We start from the raw sequence: 25,095 nt of genomic DNA, 5'->3' as shown, positions 1-25,095 counted from the left end.
ATAAGGTGTGATAATCTGATGGCCAGTTGCTTATCACTTGGGCTTTTTTGGGGTTTAAACTGAAGGCAGGAGCCAGCTGGGTTAAATTTCCAGTCAGATGCAGAGGAGATTAGATGAGTGGTTTGTAGGAAAAGGAAGTAATTTATCTCATCATCTGCAGTTGGCACTGAGGGCCAACCCTGGGAGACACTTTGGGGCAGGAGCACTGATGACTTTTGGCCAGGAACGGCTGCACCACGGAGTTCCTGTGGTGGCAGACACGGCTCCATGGCAACCTCGCTGTCATCCCTGCACCGACTGTGTTCACACCACATAGCACGAGAAAGGCAGAGCTGCAGGAGCAGTGGTTCCCAGCATTAGAGGGCAGCATCACAAGAGGCATGTCTTCCTTTCCTAGCAAGGAGGGCAGGACTGTTTCAAGCAAAAAAAAAAGAAATGTTGCCTCTGCAAAGCCTGAAAGAACTCATTTCAGACAATTCTAATGTGACTATGTAAGAGAAAGCAATTTCTTCATCATCAACAAAATGCAGATCTTGATAAACCAGTGGCTTAAAATTTTAATGCAAGATCTCAGAGTGGAAAATACATTCTATATAAACAATAATTAAAAGAGGATGTTCTTATCAAAAAAGTGGGAAATCTGACTTTAAATCAGTGTGAAGATATGGATCATAATCTGCAAAAACCTGAAGGCATTAATCTTTTGAGATGTTATTTACATAAGCATATTATAAGCTTGTTTGGGGATTTGTTATGCACTGGGTGGAGAGTATATTATGCAGACAGTAATGAAAGAAAAAATAAGACTTGTAAACATCTTCTATATTATAACTGCGCAATATATTGCAAGGGTTGAGGTAAATTTGTGGCACCACAGGGAACTTGCATGAGAAGTGATGCTTTCCCATTGTACAAATGGTCATATGTTCATACATGCTGGCTAGAGAAATTTTCTGTAACACAGAACAGAAGCTTGACCAACCTCTTCCCACACTTCTACTCTAGAAGATAGAGCAAAGCTCCTTTGGTTGTGCCTTTCAAAGTACAGCCAGTGAGCCACTATCTTTGTAGAAAAAGGCTGTGAGAAATGCTGAGGAAATAAATCATGAGTAATGCAAAGGAATTTTGTTCCCACTGTAAGTTCAGTGATGCTGTTGGGGTGGTGGCTCCAGTGATTCTTACGACGTTCATGTCCTAAACCTCCCATTGCAAAATTTCGCTACAGTACTTTTGTTAAAACTCACTTAGAAGGAACAAAAATGTCCATCCACCATTCTAACTAGTAATGGTTACAAAAAAAGGAAACAGGATAGTAGCTTATCTCTTAGACCTGGCAATTGGCCATGACTGAACTGCACTCACATCACACAGCACATTTTTTATGCAGTACAAGGGCACACAACCCTCAGAAAAACAAAAAGGAGCCATGGTGCTGGGCACTGTGCAAGGGACACACAGACAGACAAAAACTGCGCCCATGGGTTAGCAAAAAACCACAATATATGAGCAAACAGACTGCAAATCACTGAGAAGTCTCCTTTTATTGAAGCAAATGTTGCAATATGTTGCAATATACAAAAATTGATTCTTTCAAGCAGCCAGAGATATTAGAGAAACATGACAGAGAACTTCATGTTGGCCACTAATTCTTAAATAAACCTGGCAAACCAAACCCCCCACAAAGAAGAAGTCTTCCAAGCAGTTTTGATAGTGCTGTTTTAATACATTTTGATGAGATAGTAGTTTCTGTGGCAGCAACTTATAAATACTGGTGGGCAGATTGATTTAAATGAAACAATTACAGTCTATACTAAGGAACCTAAAAAAACCCCCAAAAATCTCAACAATTATAACATTTTCTGAAGATCAATCAATCGCTGGAGAAGCCCCCTTAGACTGCCTGATCCTTGATGGGCACACTTTGAATATACTAGATTTTCTTACTCTGAAGTGAAAGTCAATGGTGAGAGTAATGAGGCAATGTAATGCTTTACCTTTCTTGTCTTTTATAATAATTTAGTTCAAGCAGGCTTTGGCAAAATCACACTTTCATTTCAAGATCCAAAAGATCAATACAGCAGTATACATTTAGTGCTTCAGGGAAAATTTACTCAAAATTGTTTCATGATGAAAATGCTAAAGGCAGATGCTTTTGTTCAATCTGTTACTTTGAAGGGACCTTGTAATCTCAATTCCACATTAAAGACTTGTGGCCACTGTATCAAACAAAGGCAGCTAGGGGTCCATGTGTAGTGATTCTATTAAAAAACTCCACAGTATTAACACATTTTAACACAGCAAACTATGTAATTACTTTGGACTAAGAGCCGATCCTATAATGTATGAAATACTTTTACTCAAATACCTACAAAATCTACCTGTTGTTCTTTGCTTAGCCAGTGCTCCCCCATGCAAGTGAAGAAGGTCACAGAGCATTTCAGCCAGCAATGTTCTGCCTTCCAAAAGTTTTGAGGACTATTCAGCAGAAACACAGATCAAATTGAACTTAGAAAAACTTCTGTGCTGATAAATCAGCATTTCCCATTATTTCTGTTTTTGTGGTGCTACATATAGTATGGAAGCTTTCTAGATATTTAGGAAATCAGTTGAAACTTGTAGTGAAATCATATATCCAGGTAAGGGAGGGTGACTTTAGTCACTCATTAGACCCTATTCCCCACTTCATATCATGGTATTGGCAGCTCCAGATTTCTTACCGTGGTCCCATGTTCTCAGTGTGGCTTTGGATTTTCATCTATCATACTCTAAAACCAGGAGAACATGCCTTGACCTGTATTCACAACAGTTGTGTCATTTTTTTATAATAAAAAGAAGGTTTATTAACCTAACATTATTTCCTTTCAGCTAAGATAACAGAAGCACTGAGCACTGATGGTGCTGAACTCTTTGGATCCTGCCTGGACAGCAAGCAGTATGAACAGGTAAAACACAGAGGGCCAGTGCAGAATTCCATCCCATCACATCATATGTTGCAGTGTTGCATCTCTTTTATGTCCAAACAGCTACAGTGGGAATTCTGAAGTTGCCACAAGTGCAAAATTTGGCATTCAGCCTCAGAGAGGGTGTTCTTGATCACAGAGTGAACTCCTGCTGGGAGATAAGTGACAGTCAAACCTTAGTGTAGAGGGAACTGCTCTGAACTAGCCTCTCAGATATTAAGGTCTACCCCTGCATTATCTCAGTTGCAGAGTCAAATGCAGTGCAGAGAGAATCAGAATTATCTATGTGTGCAATAAAGCTGGTCTTGCTCCCAGTCTGGCAGCCAGTATCATTCCTGTGGCTGGCATTTCAGCTGGCTGCCAGTTCAGCCTCCTTGCAAATGAGTTTCATTTGTGCACAGTGCAGAAGTTTCATTATTTTAAATCCTGAGACATGAGAACAGGATATTTTAGGTAATAAACAACATAAAAACTCCCCCTCCCCCAGTGAATGTAGTCTTATTTTCTGCTGAGATTTAATACTCTGCAGGTAACTTCTAAATCTGGTGATGGTGTTTGGAAGGCAGGTTAAATGACCAAGGGAAAGAGGTGAGGAAATTGAAATAAACAGGACAGAGAAAACCCATTTTAGAGATCAGATACTACAATGGACACTACAGAGGACAAGTGTAGGGGTAGGCAAAGGGGAGCAGGGAAGGATGAATGCCCGAAGCCACTAATGACAGTATTTGGAAGAGTGCCTTGAAGGCTTTAGTCTTTTTTCCCTATTCCTGACAGGAGAAGGAAAAGCAAAGTGAGCTTCCCTGCCTCCTCCCAGTGATTCTGCTGGAGCCTAAGCAGAAGGGAGCATCACTAGGGAACTTAAAGATTTTGCTACAGTTCACATTAATTTTTTTTTTCCAGGCTGCATAAACTGAAGGAAGGTTCTTGAAATTCAACAGCCTATCAATTATGTCTAAAATGGGGCTTTATCCATGAATTTGGAGCCCAAAGTAAGTATTGTTACTTGTCAAATGTGCAGTTCATGAAAGAAGCCTTTGATTATTTCAATATGTATTTTGTACTAAAGGTCTCTGACCTTTGGACATAAAAACATAAAGAGCTAAATGATCACCACTTGGCTTTTCTAATTTTATTAATCTACACGCTCCTCTCTAGACTTCCTGAAATCAATCTTTGCTTGTGCCTGCCCTGCAGCTTTCACACATCACTTCAGAGCCAGCTGTGCCTGAGTAGCTGCAGTTTTCTCCCAACTTCTAGAGGACAATTTGGCCAATCAAAAGAAAGATTTTAATCATGCACATTTCTTAGTACCAATGCGCTGATCTGTCATAACAAGCAGGAACTTGAAGCTACACGTATTTTATGATTGTCCTCTGCCCCTTCTTCTCACTGCCCTGCATTCCTGTCTTCCCTGAGCTCTGTGGTCGAAGCAGACTCTCCATGTGCAGTAGCCAAATATTTCACGTATCACAGCACTTGCTTTTGAGATCAGTGCCAGCCCAACAGAGCGGTGGCATTGCTGAGGAGCAGCAGAGCGAGGACTCAGGCTTTCTTTCCAGGGAGGGAGGGGTGCCTGCCAGCTCGGAGCTGTACTTATCGCTGCTTTATCGAGGCACAGAGCAGCGGACACTGTATTCAGGTCACAGAGCAGAGCTCCAGTCTCTGACTCCTTATCTGGTCTTTCATGCTCCTGGGTATTTCCTTTTGCGGCTGTATGGCACATGAACCCTGGCCTATGATGGTTTCTTCAGGTAAATCTTATCGTTTTGAGGCGAGAACAAGTCATTTCAAGTTCTGAAGAAATCTGTGAACAGGAGCGAAACACAGCAGGGTGGGGCGAGCCCAGGGGCTGGCGATGGCTCCAGCACACCGTGCCCTGAGGCTGCCGTGAAACCCTCCTCCTCTTCAACGTGCAGGTGGAAAGCGTCTCTTCCAGGGCTTACAGCAGGACTGCGCGTTACACGGGTTTTTGAGCAACTCTTTATTTAGGGGAGGTCCAGAGGAAAGACAGCAATCCCTGTGAGAGGCTGTATTTACATTACGCAGCTCTTGGCTTCCATGGCTGTAATTTTTTGGTGTACAAGAAGCCAGCGCACGAGGTGAGGGGTCGGGGCCGCTGCAGAGCACCCCGAAGGATGCCACCCGTCCAGGAACAGGGAGGGCCTGTCCCATCACGGATCTGTGGCTGAAGCCGGGAGGGGAGCCCCGACCCGGGGGACAGAGCGGTGTGTCCGTGCCCGGGGACAGAGCGGTGTGTCAGCCCCGGGACAGAGCGGTGTGTCCGTGCCCGGGAGAGCAGAGCGCTGTGTCCGTGCCCAGCTGGGGGGTCAGAGCGGTGTGCCCCTGTCCGTGTCCATGCCCACCCGGGGCACAGAGCGGTGTATCCGTATCCGTGTCCGTGCCCGTGTCCCTCCCGGCCCCGCTCCTGTCCCCGCCCGTCTCCCCGCGCCGAGGCGGTGCCGCCGTCACGTGACCGCGGCGCGGAGCGAACATGGCTGCGGCGGCGGGGTGAGTGCGCCCCGATCCCGATCCCTGCTCCACTCTCCCCTCTTCCTTCTCCCTGCTCCCGGCCCGGCGCGGTAAGTGCGCCACGCTCCCAGCCCGGCTCCCTCCGCTCCCCTCTCCCTGCTCCCGGCCCGGCCCGGCCCGGCGGGGTCTCGCAGGGGGTGAGACCGGGTCTGGGGTGCCCCGGCCGGCGGACACGCTGTGGGGCCGGGCAGCCTGCAGGGCAGGCCGGGCTGCCCGCGCTGCAGCGGCGGGTCCCCGAAAGGATTTCGGGTTTTGCGCGGGGTGGGGAGAGCTGCGGAGGGTCCCAGGGGCCCCCCTTGCCCCGCCGGGTCAGCTCGCAGCGCCTCCTCCCGAGCCGTGGGTTATCCTTTCGGTTCTGGGAGGTTTGGAAGTGGCGCTTAAAGCTGGCTTGGATTGCACAGAACGAGGGCTCTCCCGCATTTTTACCTGAATTCAGCCATTTCTTCCAGTGCTGTAGGAAGGTGCCATTAAAAACTGTATCAAAATGAGGGGGTAACTTTTCGTGGCTGCCAAAGCCGCGTCTGGGACTGGGCTCTGACGGTGTCTTTGGGGACAAGTCGCCTCCCGGTGGGTCCCCTCCTGGCCCAGGGTTCCCCCAGCGCTGATCAGGCGTTCCCTGGGCAGGGGTGCTCCTGCATCCCTGGATCGAGCCGGGGCTGGGGCGTGGGGAGGCTCTGGGACTTCCACAGCCGACCGCACAAGGAGCGCTGAGTTTACCGTGAAGACAACATCCATTTCACGTCTTGAACAGCACTAATTGCTTGTACTGTTTCATTGTATCGTCCGTTTGCTTGTGCCTGTGCTGCTGTTAGGTGGAGGCCTCTTGAGCTTCAGGTATTTGGTGTTGGAACAGCATTGGAAATTGTCAAGGCTTCAGGCTGATGTTGATAAATCTGTTACTCAAAACAAACAAATAAGTAAGGCCCAGTCAACAAACAAGTGATAACTCGTTGAAAAGTAGTTTCAGTGGTTTCTCATCCTCATTGAAATCTGCATCATGTCTGCAGGACCTCAGTAGAAGAGAAATGGCTGTTCCATGAATTTTCTGCTGAAAAGAACCAGAAGTACAAAAGGTTAACTGAGAAATGGTAGGAAAACCAGAAATAAAATAGGGGTTTTGGTTACCAGTGTGTTCTGGTGGTTGCATTGCAACAAATCCAAAATGTTAGATGGATCATACAGTGCCAAAATGTAAGCTCTCTGAAGATATAAAACTTCTGAAATAAGCATTGAAAATCAGCAGTTTCGGGCAAAAGAAAAATATCCTGTAAAGAAGCAGATGTAGTTTAATGTTCCTAGCCACATTTCACTTCCACTGTAATAAAATAAAAGAGCTCTTCTGTGAGCTTGGGCCTAAGTGATCATAAAAATTGTGTGTGGCAGCCAGCAGGAAACTGTCAGCTACTGGGGGAGGCCTTTACCAGACTGAGCAGTTGTTGAAGCAGACTGGAGAAAAGGAGGAAGCTGAGCTTTTCTTGTCCTGTCCTGGTCTTGCAAGTAGCCACTTGTGATGCTGACTAAGGCTTATTTGCAGAAGCTTCCTGGAGGCCTGCAGCACAAAGCAGTGCTTGTATCAAATACACTTCGTTATCAAATGTGTAACTCTGCAGGAGAGCTCTGAGTTGTTTGTGGCTGGAGACCTTGGAAACAGACCTTGAAAGACCAGCCAGTTCATTCAATTCTGATAATTCTGTGGGGGCAAGTCCAGAGGAGGCCGCGAAGTTGATCAGAGGACTGGAGCACCTCCCCTAAGAAGACAAGCTGAGAAAGTTGGGACTGTTCAACCTGGAGAAGAGAAGGTTGCGTGGAGACCTCACAGCACCTTCCAGTATCTGAAGGGTCCTACAGGGAAGCTGGAGAGAGACTGTTCATTAGGAATTGTAGTGATAGGACAGGGAGTAATGGGTACAAACTGAAAGAGAGGAAATTTAGGCTGGATATTAGGAAGAAGTTCTTTACTGTGAGGGTGGTGAGACGTTGAACAGGGACGCCCAGGGAGGTTGTGGGTGACCCAACCCTGGCAGGGTTCAAAGCCAGGTTGGATAAGGCCTTGCTCAACCTGGTCTAGTAGAAGGTGTCCCTGCCTATGGCAGGAGGTTGGAGCCAGATGGTCTTTAAAGTCCCTTCCAACCCAAACCATTCTAAGATTCTGTGATTTGTGTGTGATATAGTTGAGTGATTAGAGATCACGGACCAACATGGAAAGCTTGTAGTTACTTCTCTAGATAGAGTTTTGTGGCAGTTTTGTTAGCAGGCAAATAACATAGTTGTACACTGCCTACACTGTACCTGCATGTGTAAGGTACAGGGTTGATACATGTGTGAAGCAATTACATACACCTACCCACTTACTGCAGGTGGTTACACAGCCAGTCCTCAGTGTGAAGTTTTTTTCTTGTGATCTTGAGTACTGTGAGGGTTCTCTTCCCAAATTATGTGTGGTGGAAAGCCAGGTGTACAGCCATACTCCTTCTTGTAAGACTTGAGTTCCTCTCTCAGTCTCGTCCCTGAAAAGAGCTCTCTGTGTAAGCTGTGGGAAGCTCGTGCTTGGTTCATTTGTGTCTAGTGACCCAATCTCTGCAGGCAAAGCAGCACCTGTGGGTGTCCTGCCACGTTGGCAGTGCATCCATGAGGGTGCCCTCAGTTTGGTATCTGGGTGCTTGCAGGAGGAAAGAGAGGACAAAAGCTGTGGAGGAAGCAAAGTTTGCTAAGTTCAATTTCTCTCTGAAACTTAGCTGGTTTTCTTTGCAGAATTTCAGTTGTGAAAGTAGGTGTGTTGCCTGACAAGCCTGTGCTGTCCAAGGTATGAATTAAGAGCAAGATCTGCAGCAAGACTCAGCCCAGCCTTCAGGTCCCACAGTCCTTGCTGTGGGGTCCAGCATGCTCAGCCACTGTGACTGCTACAGCAGCCCTAAAACAGAGACCGAGGCCGTGCCCCTAAAAAACTTGTGCCAGTCTACAACAATTGCAGAGGCCACATTGTGCTGTGGATTAATATTGTGGCAGCACATTCAGATGGGGAAGGTGAGATCTGTTATGCCCAAGGAAGAACACACTTTTGCCGTGGGCTTAGAGAAAATGTGCAGAAAACCACCATTTTGCACCAGAATGCATTTCAGCTCTAGCATTAAGGTCCCAGTAAAAGGCATGCTTAGAGTGGCTTAGTGAGGCTACCAGTAGGAATTGCTGCCTGGCATAATTATTTCTCCTGGACTCTCATTTTGATTGTCAAAGGTTTTAAGTGTAATAAAAGCATTAATAGTAGACTTAAGGGAGATGAAAATGTGCCTTTGTAGCAGCTTCCTATGAGCTCTAGGATGTAGGAGTAGGCCTGGAGGAAAGAGGTCAGAATTTTCTCGTTTTCTTTTTTCTTTTTTTTTTTTTTTAAATCACAGAAAAAGATCTCAAACTTGTGAAGTGGGTAAAATTGCAATGAAGGTGACTTTTTTCCTTCCTTTGAAGCAAAACATGAGACAGGTTGTGCTACAACCTCTGCCTTTTTTTCCTTTTTATCAGCAGGTACAAAGATCTGAGAGTAACATATGACATTAAGGGTATCTGATGATGTTCTCTCATCCCTTTTATGAATGTCCCATAGGATGAGCAAATGATTTCCAGGCCCCTGCATCTTGTAACTCCAGGGGACGATCGTGTTTGGATAACAACGTTTTCAGCCTCTTGTGTGCTGCTGAGTTACTGAACCACACCTTTGTACCTGAAAAGCTTTGCCTATTTTTAGTCTAAGGTTCACTCTCTGATTTAAAACTTTCAGTAGCTTTTGCTAGGATTGTATGAACTTGCTTCCTCCTTTCTACAGCCATGGGTACCCCAAAATGAAAGTTTGGGCTGTGCTTCCAAGCTGTGCTGCAATAGGTAGTCTGCAGCCCTTATAATGATCACCTGCCTTGGTGCTGGGTTATCAGGTGTGTGTGGGAAAGAACAAAACTAAACATATAGGTTTCATGCACCATCAGCTGAACTCCTAAGCAGATATTAGCAAGAGCAGTCTTTCACCTTCTAAAATTACCTACGCTGTTTTATCAAGTAGTTATAAATAAGTAAAATAAAATATTTTATTAGCTCTTTTATGCTGGCAGTAGGAAATTATAGGGTTTACATTTCTGAGGTTGGTAAAGTCTTTCAGGAGGTCATGCAGCTATAAATCAAAGGTTACTTTCAGATTGCTTATGGAAGCTATATAATAATTAAGATCTAGAGCTCTGCTCCTCTAAGGTTAAGTCCCTTGGTGGTCGGTTCACTTCTTGTCACCTTAACACAGTAATAATTCAGCTGCACCTTTCTGTCATCTCCTCTTAGAAGCCTATGTGGTAGAAAACCCCCATCCAGTCAGTCACTCTTCAAGAAGCTGAGGTAGAGGGACAAACTGGACTCAAATCATAGGATTTTACTGATAAAGCAGTATTCATCTGTAATACTGAAGCTCCAAAGCACAGCTTTGCTATATTAAGCATAAAAACAATAATAAAAAACCCAACAGGACTGCTCTTTAATTCTTCTCTCATCATCTGATTGAACTCCTCCTCCCCCCCCCAATATCCTACAAAAGCTGTTGTGTTTGTACTGGTAAAGCTCCAAAAAGTGCATTTATAGACCTGTAACAAATGTGAATGACTCAGCAACATATTCTTGTAGTAGTTTGAACACCTTAAATTACTTAATAAGCAAACTCTCTGCTTTTAAACTGTATCTTAAGCTGTTCCTGGTTGCAGCTCTATTGAGTACAATCTTCCAGGAACTTTTGGGGCTGTGTCAGCACATTTGTGCTGCCTCAGGGGCGGGTGGTGATGTACAGCAGGAGGCCACTGGTACATAAGACACGCTGCTGTGGCCACGTGTTTGGCTTCAGTGACCTGCTGAAGCTGCTTGTGTGCATGCAAGAATAAACATACCTACATAGAAAAGAAATTTGCAGATGCTGTGTGAGCATGGAAATGCTGTTGTCCTGCATCTGCTGTCCTTCGTCTGTTCTCTCCAGTCCCTGTTTGAGCTACTGAACGTTACCCAGAAGGACTTGGTGAAGTTTGCCAGACTTAGTGTGACCTTCCAATTCTGTTTTCAGCAACTCAGAACTCCTTTTCTTCTCTCCTGCTTTGCCTTTCCCCATCTGACATAGGCTGTAGTGGCTTTCTGCATGTACACTTGGTGTTGCTGTACCTAGAGGAATGTAAGGAGTGAGATGCTGTGGACTGCAGCTGCAGCCAGCTTTGTCTCCTCTTGCCATCTTTTTCCTCTGATGCTTGTGTGAGCAATGTTTGATTGTCTCTTGAGCAGATGCTTGTATAGAGCATCTCTTCCCTGTGATTAGCCTCTTGTTTGTAGAGCTGAACTACACTGAAGGAATGAACACTGTGCATCTGAATTGTGCTAACCACTGTCTTTGTCTTCTATTAATTGTCAATTAAAAAATTCTCTTCTAGACCCTCCTTTTGGCTGGGGAATGAGACCTTGAGAGTGCCTTTAGCACTCTTTGCCTTGAACAGAAGACGACTGTGTGAACGGCTGAGACAGAACAAGGATGTCCAGAAGAATTCAGTTGTTCTGCTGCAGGGTGGGGAGGAAACCCAGAGATACTGTACTGACACTGGTATTGTGTTTCGCCAGGTAAGAGCTGAATCAAAACTTCAAAGCAAATTAGGAAACTTTCTTCAACTGCATGAGTTATGATTTTAAATTATTCTTCCTTTGTCTTCCAGGTGTGCATTGTCTCGCTCCACTTAAATAAACTGGCTTCTTTATAACATTTCCTCTTCAGCTTTGAGTTACTCTCTCTTTCAGTGCTTTACTGTGCAGGCTCATTTTCTGGTTTAAGGGGCCTAAACCTGTTCAAGGCCTTACTGCTCATCAGTGTTTAAATCTTAATCTTGAAGACAGCAGTGGAATATTTCTTCATTTTTTCAGTCTTGTCTGTGACCTGAAAAGCAACCTTCTTTCTGTAATGAAATGTGTTACAGTGGGCCTAAGCTGAATTAATTAATAGAAAAGCATATTTCATGTTTTTATACTAGTATATTCCACAAAACAGCATATATCTTGGAATTTACAGCAAATTAGATTCTTGCTTAAGTATCCATGTGTTCTGTCACAAATAGGACTTAACAAGTTCTGGGGATGTTGGCGTAACAGAACTCTAATTATGCATATCCCATACTCTGTGTGACTGCTACAGAACTTTGTTTTGTGCATTTAATTGAGCTGTTGTATGTTATGAAGAAACAAACCCAGCAAATTCTAATTCAGATAGCACATATTTTAATGTATTTATTGGTCTGGTTTTAGAGGAGATGCACCTTTCAGGGTACTAGAGCCTATGTCTGTCCTTACCAAAATTCATTTCTGTGTTGTTAGGTGTTTTGTTCTTGGCTTGCTTGTTGTTCAAATAACTCTTGGCTAAAGGCTGTTCCTAGTGCAGCTTCCTCTTCTCTGGGGAAGGCTGAGTTTTCACTTCAGCACTCTGCCTTCACAACCCACTGAAGCTGCTCTCTGCTTTTGCTTTGTCTCTTGTGATGTGATTGTTTCTCCCTGATCATACATTCCCTAATTCTAGATTGGAAGAATGTATTTTAATGTGTGATGTATGTTTATTGTGCTGAGTTAACCTGTTTATTTCTTAGGGTGGTTTATTAATCTCTGATACTTTCCAAATCCCAACAGAGAGATTTGTATTATTCTAACCTAAAACTAATCAATCTGAAGAGGTTTAGAGTTAAACCACTTCTGCCCCTCCAAAAGCAAGAGAGACCTCTTTTAGATACATGGAAGTAGGAATTAGTATGTACTTTAGTGTATTTTTAGAGTGTAGAAGTGAGGTTTTTTCTTCTAAGAATATATTTGTTTTAACCTAGGAATCTTACTTTCACTGGACTTTTGGAGTAACTGAAGCAGGCTGCTTTGGAGCAGTAGATGTTGATACTGGAAGATCCATGCTTTTTGTTCCACAACTCCCTGAAAGCTATGCTGTTTGGATGGGAAAGTAAGACCTGTCTTTTAACTGCATTCCAATGTATCTGAGTAGCTGTCTGTAGGGCTGCAATGCTTTTATCATTTAATCAGATTCCCCCAAATCATGCAGAGTGAATTGTAGTGATATGTACCTACAAAGATGCAAACCAGAATCAGTTGGTATTGATCATATGATCCCTCACCATATGGGAAATAATACCTTTAAAATTCCATGAATCTCACGGTGTCTATGAGAGAAGGTGAACCATAAAGAAAAGTCATTATCTTGTGTTAAGCCCCAACAAGTTAAATAATAAAAGCAGGCTTTTTCAAGCTGCTTTACCAGTTTGCAGCAGCCTGTGCTGATGAAGCTGTTTGAATGGCAGAAGGTAGCCTCTTTGATACTTCTTTATATGAACTCACAGACTGGGGAATGTGATTTTACTTCTATTCCGTGAGTATACCATAAACATCTCTCTGTCCACCTTGGTAGTAAATATTGCACAATGCCATAATAGTGGAGGAATTGATTTATGTATGTGTTCATTTATTTTTTCAGTCTTAATTGTGTTTACACCCTCTACCAAACTGTAATTTTTTGTGTTGTCTGCATTGTCTCAGAACACTGGATTACTTCTAATTTAATATTTTGACAGGCTGCTTCTCTTCTAATTGAAGCTATCACTTATATTTCAGTGCTAATTTTTGGGAAAAGGAAAACAGTTGTGAGCAATCCCATGTGCTGAACTGTGCCAGACCATATGGCAGGGCATGGCTCCTGTCTTGTCAGAGAGTTTGTATGAATATTGCTGTCTTCGACCTGCCTGGGGACTGAAATTGTGATGGCATAAAAATGTGAATACTGCTGTCTGAAATATTGTAGCTGAGAGCTGCACCTGTCTGGGAGTGCAGGTTCTGTAGCACCCATGTGCACACTGAAGTCTGTTCCCTCGTGATGCTTGTTCCCACTTACAAAGTTTTTTCCTCCCCCTAAGTTCTCTTCTGCTGGTTCAAATCAGCTGTTTCATACCCACATTGATTATGCCTAATATGAAAAAGCTTAAAAATAGTATTGAAATGCCAGCATCTCATTTTGCATTTTCAAAGAAAACATTGTGGTGTTTATAACTAGTGGCCTTTTTGATTTGTTTGTGCTGCACTTGTTATCTGTCCATTTACAGAATTACAAGTCTGGTTAAAAGTGGTTTATTGTCATAGTGTCTTCTTGCAGAGTATAACAAATGGTCTTTATCACAGCATCGTTGTTTCCTAAATGCTCCTCTTTACTCTTCCTGAATTCCTCTGTTTGAATCTTGTTTTCTCTTCTGTCAGCCCTGGTCATGTACTTTTTCTGCTTGTCAGAAGGAGGATGGATGAACAACTCATTTGTGAGTCAGCAGCAGTTCTGCTTCATAGGTTGGTTGGCAGGGGGTACTGCACACAGCCAGGGATTGTGTTCCTTCCCAGAAGAGCCAATTTTAATTCAAAATTAGCACTGAAAGAAAAACACAAATAAGTTTGCCTTCCATCTGCTGCAGTTTGTCTACTAGAGTTTGCCTTGGAAGGGCTTACTTTGTGCATGTGGAAGGCACTATCCAACCAATGAAGAAACAGCCATTTAACATCACTGAAGAACAAATCAATTCTATGCCTTGTGTGGTATTTGTGAGGTTGGTATTTTACAGAGGTCTACAGCTGGTCTTCTAGTTCACAGTGCAGGGTGGAGTTGCATTGCCAGCTGTTTAAATTGCTCTCTATTTAAGACAGATGTGGGAATCTGTGATGTGAATTTAGGCAGAAATGCGTAGATTCTCTTAAAAGTAATGCAGAAGGCTCTTTGCTACTGTTTTACTACTACTGTATTACTAAATGTATTGTTTGATGTACTGTTGTGCTTTCACTTCTGAAAAACTCGTATTTGAGTTGTTTCCAAAGCGTAGCTTGGGTAATGTGTCAGTCTGAAGGGTTAATCCTTTTACCTTGAAGTAATGCAACAGTGGAGCTTCTTGGCTCCTTTCAGGCTGCAGTGTTAGTTTGGCCAAGGCCAACAGTGTCTGAGAGCGTTTGCTTGGAGAGAAGCAGACCATAAGTTTACAAATGTGACCACGAACACTGTAATTATTTCAGTCTCACCCAATACTCTTGTTTTTATGAAGGGTGCTGCATGCTGAGGTGGTGCCTGGGGACTCTGCAGAACAGGTGAACAGGGAGATGGTGGATGCACCACCCTGGGCTGTGGTCTGCCCACGACCCAGCACTACTGATGCTGAGGGCGACTTCTACTTTGGAAGTGTTACCCGTCTGGGTGGACTTCATGCTGAATGTGTATGCTCTAAAGATTTGTAAATAGCTGTAAGGCTACCTTTCAGAAGTCCTTCAAGCCAAAATAACCTCTGCAGTTTTAAAAGGGAGGAGAGATTTAACTCACGGACTGTGGGCCTTCTCCAAAAAACCCACAACCTCTTCAGGTGGCAGTCGCAGAATTGTTATGAGGATAACTTTGGGACTGGTGGTCCTACATCCATGGAAGGGATCGCAAAGACAGTTACTCTGCTTTTAAACTATGGGTGTGGGCATTTCTCCAAATGTTGGGCCAGCCAGTTTCTTAGTTGTTAGCTGGGAAAATCTTTTCAGGTAAGAGAACCACTTTGCCTGTCCCTTGACCTGTACCTCTGCCCCCACCCCTCCATCGTTTGTAAGGCAGAAACACAGACTGAGGATGGCTTAGGGAGTAGGCTTTTCCTATTCCTAGCTTTAGAAGGAAGAGCTTAAGAAATGAGTCTGGCAATACAAGATTGTAAAGGCCCCTTTTTGGGTCGTACCCAGTCAATTTTGTGGTACAACAAAGCTGTTAGCAATCATTTCTCTTCCTAGAAAGCTTTAAGTTGGTATGACTGCCTGTCTTGCACAGAGACTTCAGTTTCACTAATTAATGCTGCACCTGCCATTTACCTCCTTAATTATAAATGACAGAACTAGTCAGTGTGCTGATTAAAGATATTTTACAAAGTAAAACACATCGTACAGCAGCTGCTTTACGTGGAGCACATGCCAAAATAACTTAATAGCCCTGCCATGTAAAGAGTGTTTTTGATGGAAAACAGTAATATTTAACTGTTTCATGCTCTGATGTTTTAGAAATATACGAGATGTTATAGAGCAATATTTATGTTCAGTTTCCTGTATTTTCTTTGAAGCCTTGCTGGATGATTGGGGAGTATTGCACTCACTAGAAGTAAGGTTTTTCCATGAATTTGATTGGAAGCTACCTGTATGTGCAAAGTTGAACCCTGGTGTAGCACTTGGAGCTGTAATAAAGCACAGTGAAATGCTTTGCCAATGTTAATATTTTCTTAGTAACCTAATGAGGAAGCTTTTTAAAACGTTGTCATCATTTTCTAAGTGGGTTACAACCAAAATCAACCTTTGGTTTTGGTGATTAAACTTGATCGACTTCAGCAAAGCTGAGCAGTTTTACTGCCTTTGGAAAAAAGAACAGAAGTGTGTAGTTGGGCTTTTTGTTTGTTTGCTTTTTTCCCTGTAAAGCTTTTGTAAAAAAAAAAAAGAGCCTTTCAGTCTTTGTAGGCTTTTACCTTTTTTATTCCCTCTAGACTGTATGTGACCAGGAAAATTAGAAGCTAGGAAATTGCTTTCTTGATCTCTTTTTCTTAATGGAGATTGGTGAGATTTCGTGGCATTTGTATTTTGAGTAATTGTGAGTATTAAATTGTGCACAGCATGGTGTGTTTATTTGACTGTATCATGATGACCAAGATCGGTGCATTAATTAGCCCTGGGCTTGATGACAAGAAGGCAAGGTCTGTAGCGAGTCCATTCCATGCAAGTTGACTTTGGAGACAGCTCTTTGGAAAGATAATGTGTGGGTCCTGTAGGGAACTGTGACAGTTCGAGCCACATTAGAAATCCAAAATCCAATTTTCAGGCTTCCCCCCACCTATTCCCACAATTTATCCCATCACCGGAGAGAAACTTTCAGGCCAGAGGCTTCTATAGGGTAAGGGGGAAGTATTTACATTTATTTACACAAATAAATACTATACAAACTAAAGGCAACTATATATATATATTACATTTCTATCAGTCCTTTTAAACCCCTCCCTTTAACTTTAGTCCAGGAAGAAGCCTTTTCAGGCTGGGAAGTAACCAGTCTCTCCCTCGTGGGAGTGTTCGGGGCCCGAACGCTCCCCCCTCACCAAGCTCTGGCTGTTTGTTGCAGTTTTTCCTCCTCATGAAGTCCAAGAAGGTAGCTTTGAGTCCTTTCTCCTCGGTCTGCTGTGTGGTCTCTCTCTCTCAGTCTCATACCTCTGTTCGTAGGCTGCTGCAGTGTAGCTTATCAGTGTACACGTCCTGGAATGTTGATTCCTCCTCCGGGTTTTCGGCTGTCCTGCGTTTAGATCACGGCAGAGACGTCCTCAGGGCCTCTCTCTTCGGTCCATCTCCAATTTCGCCTGGGATTCTTCTCCCGAGCACCGAGCTGTTTTATTATCAGCCCGTCCACTTGGCTCTGCTCCAATGCTGAGCCTCCCATCCACTCCCACTGAACAGCGAGAGGGAAAAACAGCCCCTTTCTGCAGCCTGGCTGCAAAGTGGGGGGGAGAAGAGGGCCTGGCTGCAGGGCCTGCCTCTCTCTCTCTCTCCCACTTACCAGTTGTTTGTCAGTCACATCCCTCACACTCACTTCAATGCTGCCTCCAACTCCAGCCCAGGCAGAGTTGGGGGCCGCAGGGCTCCCCTACCCCCCCAAAGGGGGAAAGAAGGAGCCCAGCCACCCCCTGGCCTCCTACACCTACACGCAGCAGACACCAACAGAAACACTGCCAACAGCTTCCAGTGCTGTGTATATGTGATTTTGAGCAGAAACGAACAACATGGACGGTGACTGGCTCTCCAGGGAACACTGCCCTGGCACCTAGTCACCCCTGAGCCCCCAGACTCTCAGGGGGGGACAATCTTAAACTATGACAGGAACAAACTCCAGATCACCTTAATTGCTCTTCTTAATGTAATGAGAAGCCCTGCTTCTCTTTCTGAATAGTGTCAGAACTAATTTCAGTCTTTACGGCATCCCACTAATCAAGACTTGCAGTCCATTGCTGTTTATCAGTTTAACTTCTGGGAACATCAATCTAAATTGATACACCACCTTCCACTGTGGCACTTGGAGGGTTTCCCAGCCCTTAAAATGCTCATCTTTTTATCTATTTATTTATTTTTATTTTCTCCTTTAGGCTTTTCCAATTTTTTATTATGGCTATTCATTGGGTTTCAGGTCACATTGTAGTGTTCCTGTCCCAGCCAATTTGAGTTGATTTTGGAGAGTAACAGTCTTGAGAGAGAGAGATTTTTATCAAATATTTTACTGTTATTCAGGTAGTACATCTGTTGCCTTACCCTTCATCTGATCCTTTCAAAACTACAATAAAGCTGGTGCTTTTGACTGACGAGACTTACTTGTGCAATTCCCCAGGCTGCTTATTTTCCATGATTCCAGTTCTCTCCCTGATACAGTGACTTCCATTTCTTGTCACCCATTTATTCATTATTGTATTTCATAGAGTCATAGAATGGCCTGGGTTGGGAGGGACCTTAAAGATCATCCTGTTCCAACACACCTGCCGTGGGCAGGGACACCTTCCACCAGCCCAGGTTGCTCCAAGCCCCGTCCAACCTGGCCTTGGACACTGCCAGGGATGGGGCAGCCACAGCTTCTCTGGGCAACCTGTGCCAGGGCCTCCCCACCCTCACAGCCAAGACTTTCTTCCAATATCCCATCTAAGCCTTCTCTCTGTCCGTTTGAAGCCATTCCCCCTTGTCCTCTCACTCCAGGCCCTTGTGAATATTGTCTTTCCCATCTTTCCTGTCGGCCCCTTCAGGTCCTGGAAGGCCACAATCAGGTCACCCCAAAGCTTCTCCTCTCCAGGCTGAACAATCCCAGCTCTCCCAGCCTTTCCTCCTAGCAGAGCTGCTCCATCGCTCTGATCATCTTTGTGGCCTCCTCTGGACTCTCTGCAGCAGCTCCATGTCCTGCTGTGCTGTTCCCCAGGGCTGGAGCAGCTCTGCAGGGGGGTCTCACCTGAGGGGCAGGGAGGCAGAATCCTCCCTGCCCTGCTGCCCACACTGTGGGATCAGCCCAGGGCATGGGGGTTTCTGGGCTGGGCCATGTCCAGCCTCTCCCCCACCAGCCCCCCAGGTCCTTCTCCCAGGGCTGCTCCATCTGTTCATCCCCAGCCTGGATTGATCCTGGGGCTGCCCTGACCCCGGAGCAGCACCAGCACTTGGTCTTGTTAAACCTGGTGAGGTTCCCATGGGCCACTGCCCAATTTCTCCATGGATAAAAGTTACTGTTTCACAATAATTAATGCCTGGATTGCATTTGCCACTGTACTGATGATTGTTTCCTCTGAACAGTACTGCTCAAATGCTCTGACTTCTCAAATTTGAGCAGTGCTGTTTAGAGGAAACTATTGCAGAGTCATTGTCCCAGTATTCTCATAGTCCACGAACCTTGCCTGGTCTGGGCTGAATGTGTAGTTTTTCTGTGACTTTTACTTCAGTAATTATTTTTATAAATCTGTGCTTTCTAGCTGCTTTAGTTTCTTATTTATTGTTGAGAAAGCTTTAAACCATAATAGTAATTTGTATCAGTCCATTGATTTGCAACCTCTACCAGCATACGCTGTTAACTGGATGCACCAGTTGATGTTTTTGTAAGTGTTAAAGTGCTTCTTTTTCCTCTCCTCTTTTTGATTCAGGCACACTGACAGCAGATCCAGCACTGAGCAAACCTGCTTGATGATGCTGCACCAGAGCTTTTTAATATCCGGACGTGGCTTCAAACCACAGCATGAGATATGTACATCCCATTCCTGTGGTGTCACAGGGAATGTTGATAACCCCCACCAAGCATTTCTGATTTTATACTTTATTTAAGGCGCTACCAGGAGTCCTGAGTTCAGTGATATGAGCTCCTGATAACGTTTTGAAATATCAGAGAATCCACGTTTTCTTTTGATCAGATGTGCCATGTATTTTTTCTCCGAGGACTCAGCTGCTGCTGGTAGGAAGCTGCAGCAAAAGAAATGTCTGTGGGGGTTTTCCAGCAGTGCTCTGACAAGGCTCTGCACCTCCACACTGCCCACTCTGAGGGCAGAGCTCTCTGCTTCTTGTTGGCCTGGATTTGGGAAGGCACTTCAGTGAAAAAAATCTCAAGAGGAAAACCTACAGTGGTGCCTCTATTCTTGCACTTTTTAAATTCCACATTCTTAGCTCTTGATGTTACCTGTTTCCTGAGGTTTTTATTCCCTGTGACCTCTCTGTACGCTCAGGAAGGACTCTGAAAGAGTGTGGCCTGTTGAGAAACACACAAAGAGAGAAAAACAAACCCAAGTGTTTTGTGAAAATGATGGGGAAGCGTGTCATTAATATTAATGCTTCTTAAGAGCTGAATGTGAGTGAGGAGCAGGCAGGTTGTGTTTTGTTGCTGTGTCCCCCTGGCTGGAGCTCTGGGGGTCGGAGCGGGTGGCCTCGACCCCAGTCCTGAGGGATGTCAGGGGCTGCTTTGTCTTGCAGGGCCAATGTGACACAGTGGATCAGGCACTGTGTGCATGGGGGGATTCTGTGAGTCCTTGTGTCAAGTTCACTTAATTTCTTTGTGGTTTAGCTTTCCTTTCAAGTTGTAAAATGGGAATATTATCATCCCCTTCTTAAAGCTGTTTGGGTCATCTAATGCTGATGTAAACACCAGTACTGCTTTCTCTCATTCTAATACCCATTAATATGGGAGCTGTGGGATGTGCTGCACACATTCCAGAGCATTAATGCTATAGTGCTTTTATGGGTGGGGCATAAAATATTGCTCGTTTTTCCCCCAGAGCTGGTGTTTTTCCAAAGTAGAAGAGGAACATCTGCTATTGACAGATTAAGTGTGTAAGTTTGTTAAGAAGCATGAATTGAGACCAGTGTTTGAGTGGAACACTCATTATATAGTGACCCAGAAATTATACTTCTTAACCACTACAATTCTTTTTGTGCTCTTTTTTTTGGGAAGAGTGCTTTCTAATGAGTATTTGTCAGCAGTCTTACGCTACAAGAAATCTTTCAGGGATTTCAGTGTATAAACATTTCCTTAGTTACAGTTCTTTCTGTCTCCAAGGAAGAATTTTATTTGCAGAGAGAAATAAAGGAGAGGTTACCAACTGCAAATTTTCTGTGGTTTTGTTGGATAGTATCTCTTAAATGTCTAATTGAGGCACTGCCTCTCGAGGTAGAATTTACAGAAAACCTAAAGAACTTTTCATCTTTTGGGAATGCCTGTGGTGGGAATAGCTGAGCAGGAGCAGTGAGACTGTATGTTTGAAGGAGATGAAATAGGTAGGTCAGTGCTTGGCTTTTATGAGAAATAACTGTGAGATTCTCCTCAATACTTTATTTCTGATTTCCCAAGTCCAACAGCCTCGGAGTTATTCTGCTTCTGCATGATCTGGGTGTAGCACTGGGAAGTCCAGGATCACATACCCAGCAGCCTGTGTCCAGCCTCGTGCCTGTGACTCTGCTGGTCTGTCCCTTGGCTAGGTGGGGCTTCAGTTACAGCCCTGGTTGTGTTTTCCAGTCAAATCAGCTCAAGTTGTCATCTTCAACTTGATTTTTTTTTTTTTAAAGTCCATTATTTTCTCAAAATCCATCTTACTTCGGACTGTATTAAAAGGAGCAAGGAGTCTGAATTTACATGTGTGTGGGTAGTCCTGTCTTTCAAAGGTTGTAACAGTAATCTAGAGAAATAAGGAAAGGGAGTAGCATTAAGGTAATCAAAACAGTTCTGAAGGCAGTCTGTGATACCAGCAAGCCCATTAGTACTGTTTTGTTTTAAATCTACCTTGATGCCTTTTAAAATTCTTTTTTGAGATAGTGAAATCCCTTTGGATTTGGCATTTTTCTGGGACAAGGTCAGGAACATCTGCTGGTATCTTGCAAAGTGTGCTGTGTTGTTCTTCCTAGCAGTTCTCTACACCCTCTTGTTGGGTTAATGCTTTGCCATCTGTTAACTTGATGATATTGTAATGAGGAGGGAGTGTATTGGTGAATCTCTGACAGCATTAAAACATTGCTTTTGTATCCCTTTTCCTCTTTCATCTCTACACTTGGTGATGTATTTCTATTCATCTGCTCCCAATTTTGCCCAGGTTGTTATTCTGTGTTTGCAATCTCTCTGGAATGTGTACTCTGCTTTTCAGCTCATTCTAGCAAGGCCTGAGAAATGAGTTGTTGACTATGTAGAACTTCAATTGCCAAAGAGCACACTTGTCCAATTTACTCCTTGTGCATGTGCTTTCCCTCATGTAAGTGAGGAAAAATGTGATGGAACTCATGCAGTGACTTGCTGGCAGGGTGTGCCTGCTGCAGTGCCACGTACAGGCACTATGTGCAGGGTAATGTGGGCACTTAATTTGCTCAAGACAAAGTGAGTTTGCTGTAAAGTGGTGTTTTATATCTGTTAACTCTGAATGTGAAAGTCAGGCTTGAGTGGAGGAACCAATACTGTTGTTTCCCTGTAGAGCAGGAAGGTTTACTGTGAAGTTCGCTGGTTTTATCTTTTCTGTCTCACTGCATCAAGAATCTTCCTCCCCTGATTCTGTGAGACAAGCTTGGACAGTTTTTCATGTATTTTGGGCAATAATATTTGCAGGACCTTTTAGGAGAGCATTGTACCCTGAACATTATTGTGTAGAACTGTCTCACTCTAGACTTTGTCATGGTTAGAGTCTGACATTGGTCTATTCTGTTATTGTTCCAACTCTGTTAATTCTTGCTTTTAATCACTGCTTGTGAGAACATCACTCTCAGGTAACTACCAGGAGCTGTGAATCCAAAAGACAATAAGCCTTGTGGATCAAGGCTTGTGTATCTTAATTGCAGGAGACAGTCTTTAGTATGGCATGTTGCTTTTTGTCAGTACTTGCTGTCTTCTTTCCTGACATACCAGGAGTTCCTCAGAATGGTTGTTGACTTTTATTTCAGGATTCATACTGATCCTTTTAAAAAAATACATTAAATTAATGCTGTTTTTTTTTTTTTTTAGCTAAGGCCACATACAGTGCTTAGAAATTGTAGGTAATTCACATTATTTGGCCCTAATATAAGTTCATTGATAGCATGTATGGTCAGCCAGCCTGGAATATTGCTTTGTTCTCTGTGCTATGTGGTATTAACTGAGCATTTCATCTTGCAGAACAGTTACCTCATGTTGCTGCTTATGTTAGGCTACACCTATTGCTTTCTTTTATATGTAACAGTGGAGTAAGACATCCTTCTTCCAGAATAGCTTCAAAACACAAACAAGGCCAGATGTGAGGACTTAAGGAGTTCTGTGAAACCATTCAAATCTTAACATTAAAGGTGTATAATTTGTCTAATTTTTGTAATGAACATACCATTTAGATTTTTTTTTCCCCAACAGGAATAATTTTACATTTAAGGCTGTGCGGTAAGATACGTAATCTTGAATTAGGAACTCCAGCTGAAATGCTGAAGAAAGCTAAATTGGACTACTTCAGGAAAAGCTGAATTTCATTTTAGAGCTGATCCAATGTAAAAGCTAAAAAAACTGAAAATCTGTCCTAGAAGCATTAACAAATGGAAATACAAAGCAACCAGTAGGAAAAAGTTGTTATATATATTGAAGTTTGGAAGAACATTTAGATGCAAATGAAAGCATATCCCTATGAATGTATATCAGCAATTAGGCTGCAAATATATTAGCAGTTGGCTTAGATGTGTTTCTTTCAGGAATCAGCTGTTATAAATTCTGTTCACAGTTTTTCTTTGGCATTTGTGATTTAGATCCATCTCATTTTTACCTCTCTTCTGAATGTAGTTCTGAAAACTAGAACACTCTTTTATCATGTTGGTATTACAAGGCTATTGCTCCAGAGTCCTTTAGAATATAAAGAAATGTTTCTTCATGGAATTCTTGCAGTAATGTCAAATTTGTACAAATCTCCTAGGATTTGTGTTATGAATTTTTGTGCGGTGTAATGAACAACAGGTTTAAAATTATTTTAGACAATGAGACTGAGTTTTTATTTGGTTTAAAGTGGAAACACAACATGGTTGATAAAATACTGCAAAGAAATTGAGATTTGAATTTTGTCCAGCTATATAAAAGCTTCAAAATATATTTCTTGTTGTATTTATAGATAGGCTGTCAGAGCTGCTCATCTTACTGATGGATAAACAGAGGAGTCAGTATTGCATTCCTCTCTGAGGATCACATCAAAGTGGAACCAGTCATAATGCTGTGGTCTGGCAAAATCTGCACTGGTGGGATTTGGTTGTGGTTGGGTGAAGCATCTTGGTTTTTAAACATGCCATCATGTACCACTGTGAATTTAGTTCATCCAAATGGACAAGTTTATTCTAAACTTGGAAGTTTTCACTAAGGAGGCTGACTGACTGGGATTTCTGATTACTGGTTTTAAAGCTATGTTCCCTTACTCTTTTGCTAGGGGTTTTTGTGTTGGATCAATGTGTTTAAGGGAAATGAAGTACAGCTACTGTGAGGTATTACTTTAACATTTCACACTGTATTTTTACACTGAAAATATTGCTGCTGCTCCTTTACCTCTTTTTCCCCATTGCTACCTCAGTAGAATTTTGTTTAAAATGAAATTGTCACTTGTTATCTTTGAAGGATGAATCTTCAGTATTTGGTGCTTTAATAACACCGTAGCTGTTAAAGCAGGACAGTGCACCAGAATTCAGATCTTCTCCTTAAAATGTAGCTTCACATCTTTAGGCCATTTTCAGCATTTCCCAATCTCCATGAAAATCTTGAGAGTAAGACAGCAAGCAGGTGAACCAGAGGGGGTAGAAAAACTTGGAAGACAGAAGAGTTCCATGGGAGACATCAGAAAAATGTAAATAGCTCTGATGTTTAAGCCAACATAACACAAGCTTTTTCACTGGAAATTGTGATGAATTGTAAGTGATAAACTAGAGTCAGTCTCTTGTTTAAGGGGCCCTTTGTGGCTGAAAGTGAGAAAAACAAGGACTTTGTAAATAAATAGCAGTGCTGGACTCTTATGTTTTCTTTCTAATGGCCATAAATGCTGAGATGCCACATTTTTGCCTGGAGGGTTGGGCATTCATACTTAGGCACAATGCTGTCCCAGGAGTTTGGAGCTGCTTATTTCCATTCTAAGATAAAATGATGACTCCTGCCATTCTGGAAGCTAACTATTGCCATTTCTAACTAACACTGGTATTTGCTTGGCTGGAGTTACAAAACTATAGGAAAGGATATTGAGCCTTTTTGGGGCTGAAGTGCATTATTGTCTGTGGGTTTTTGTCAACTTATGTTATCAGGGAATCTCAACAATTTTGCACATCCCCCACCCCCTACCCAAAGCCTGTAAAAATTAGGTCATTGCTTCTGTCCACATCTGTTTACAAAAGGGTTGGTGTTTATTTTTTGATAGGTAAGGAGACATGATTCAATAATATCTGGGATATCTTCCACTTGGGTAATCCTTCTAATTAATTTATGACTTGCTGTAGGGTTTTTTGTGTGTAGTCTCTGCAGTGATTAATCAGAATTCTGAAACTGGCAGCCCATAACAGCGCTACA

General features: G+C 43.2%; 1 protein-coding gene across 6 annotated transcripts in view; it reads left to right on the top strand.

Moving 5' to 3' along the window:
* The first annotated feature begins 2,901 nt into the window (after nt 1-2,901).
* The window catches only part of PEPD (peptidase D), a 143,109-nt gene continuing 120,915 nt past the window's right edge, over nt 2,902-25,095 (top strand). Inside the window, exons 1-3 of one of the 6 annotated variants that reach the window (XM_032701586.1) lie at nt 2,902-2,942; nt 10,931-11,114; nt 12,356-12,483. In XM_032701586.1, the coding sequence (XP_032557477.1) occupies nt 2,935-2,942; nt 10,931-11,114; nt 12,356-12,483 (320 nt within the window). In that variant the 5' untranslated portion in view covers nt 2,902-2,934. Of the gene's footprint in view, nt 2,943-4,991; nt 5,063-5,404; nt 5,472-7,161; nt 7,292-10,929; nt 11,115-12,355; nt 12,484-25,095 lie in introns of those variants that run through there. The other 5 variants (XM_032701583.1, XM_032701585.1, XM_032701584.1 and 2 more) reach the window with 5 other exon arrangements.

This window comes from Chiroxiphia lanceolata, chromosome 13 (assembly GCF_009829145.1).
Source record: "Chiroxiphia lanceolata isolate bChiLan1 chromosome 13, bChiLan1.pri, whole genome shotgun sequence".
Taxonomy (NCBI): Eukaryota; Metazoa; Chordata; class Aves; order Passeriformes; family Pipridae; genus Chiroxiphia; species Chiroxiphia lanceolata.
Note: the sequence above shows the minus strand (reverse complement) of the source record. Positions and strands in the feature narration are given on the sequence as shown.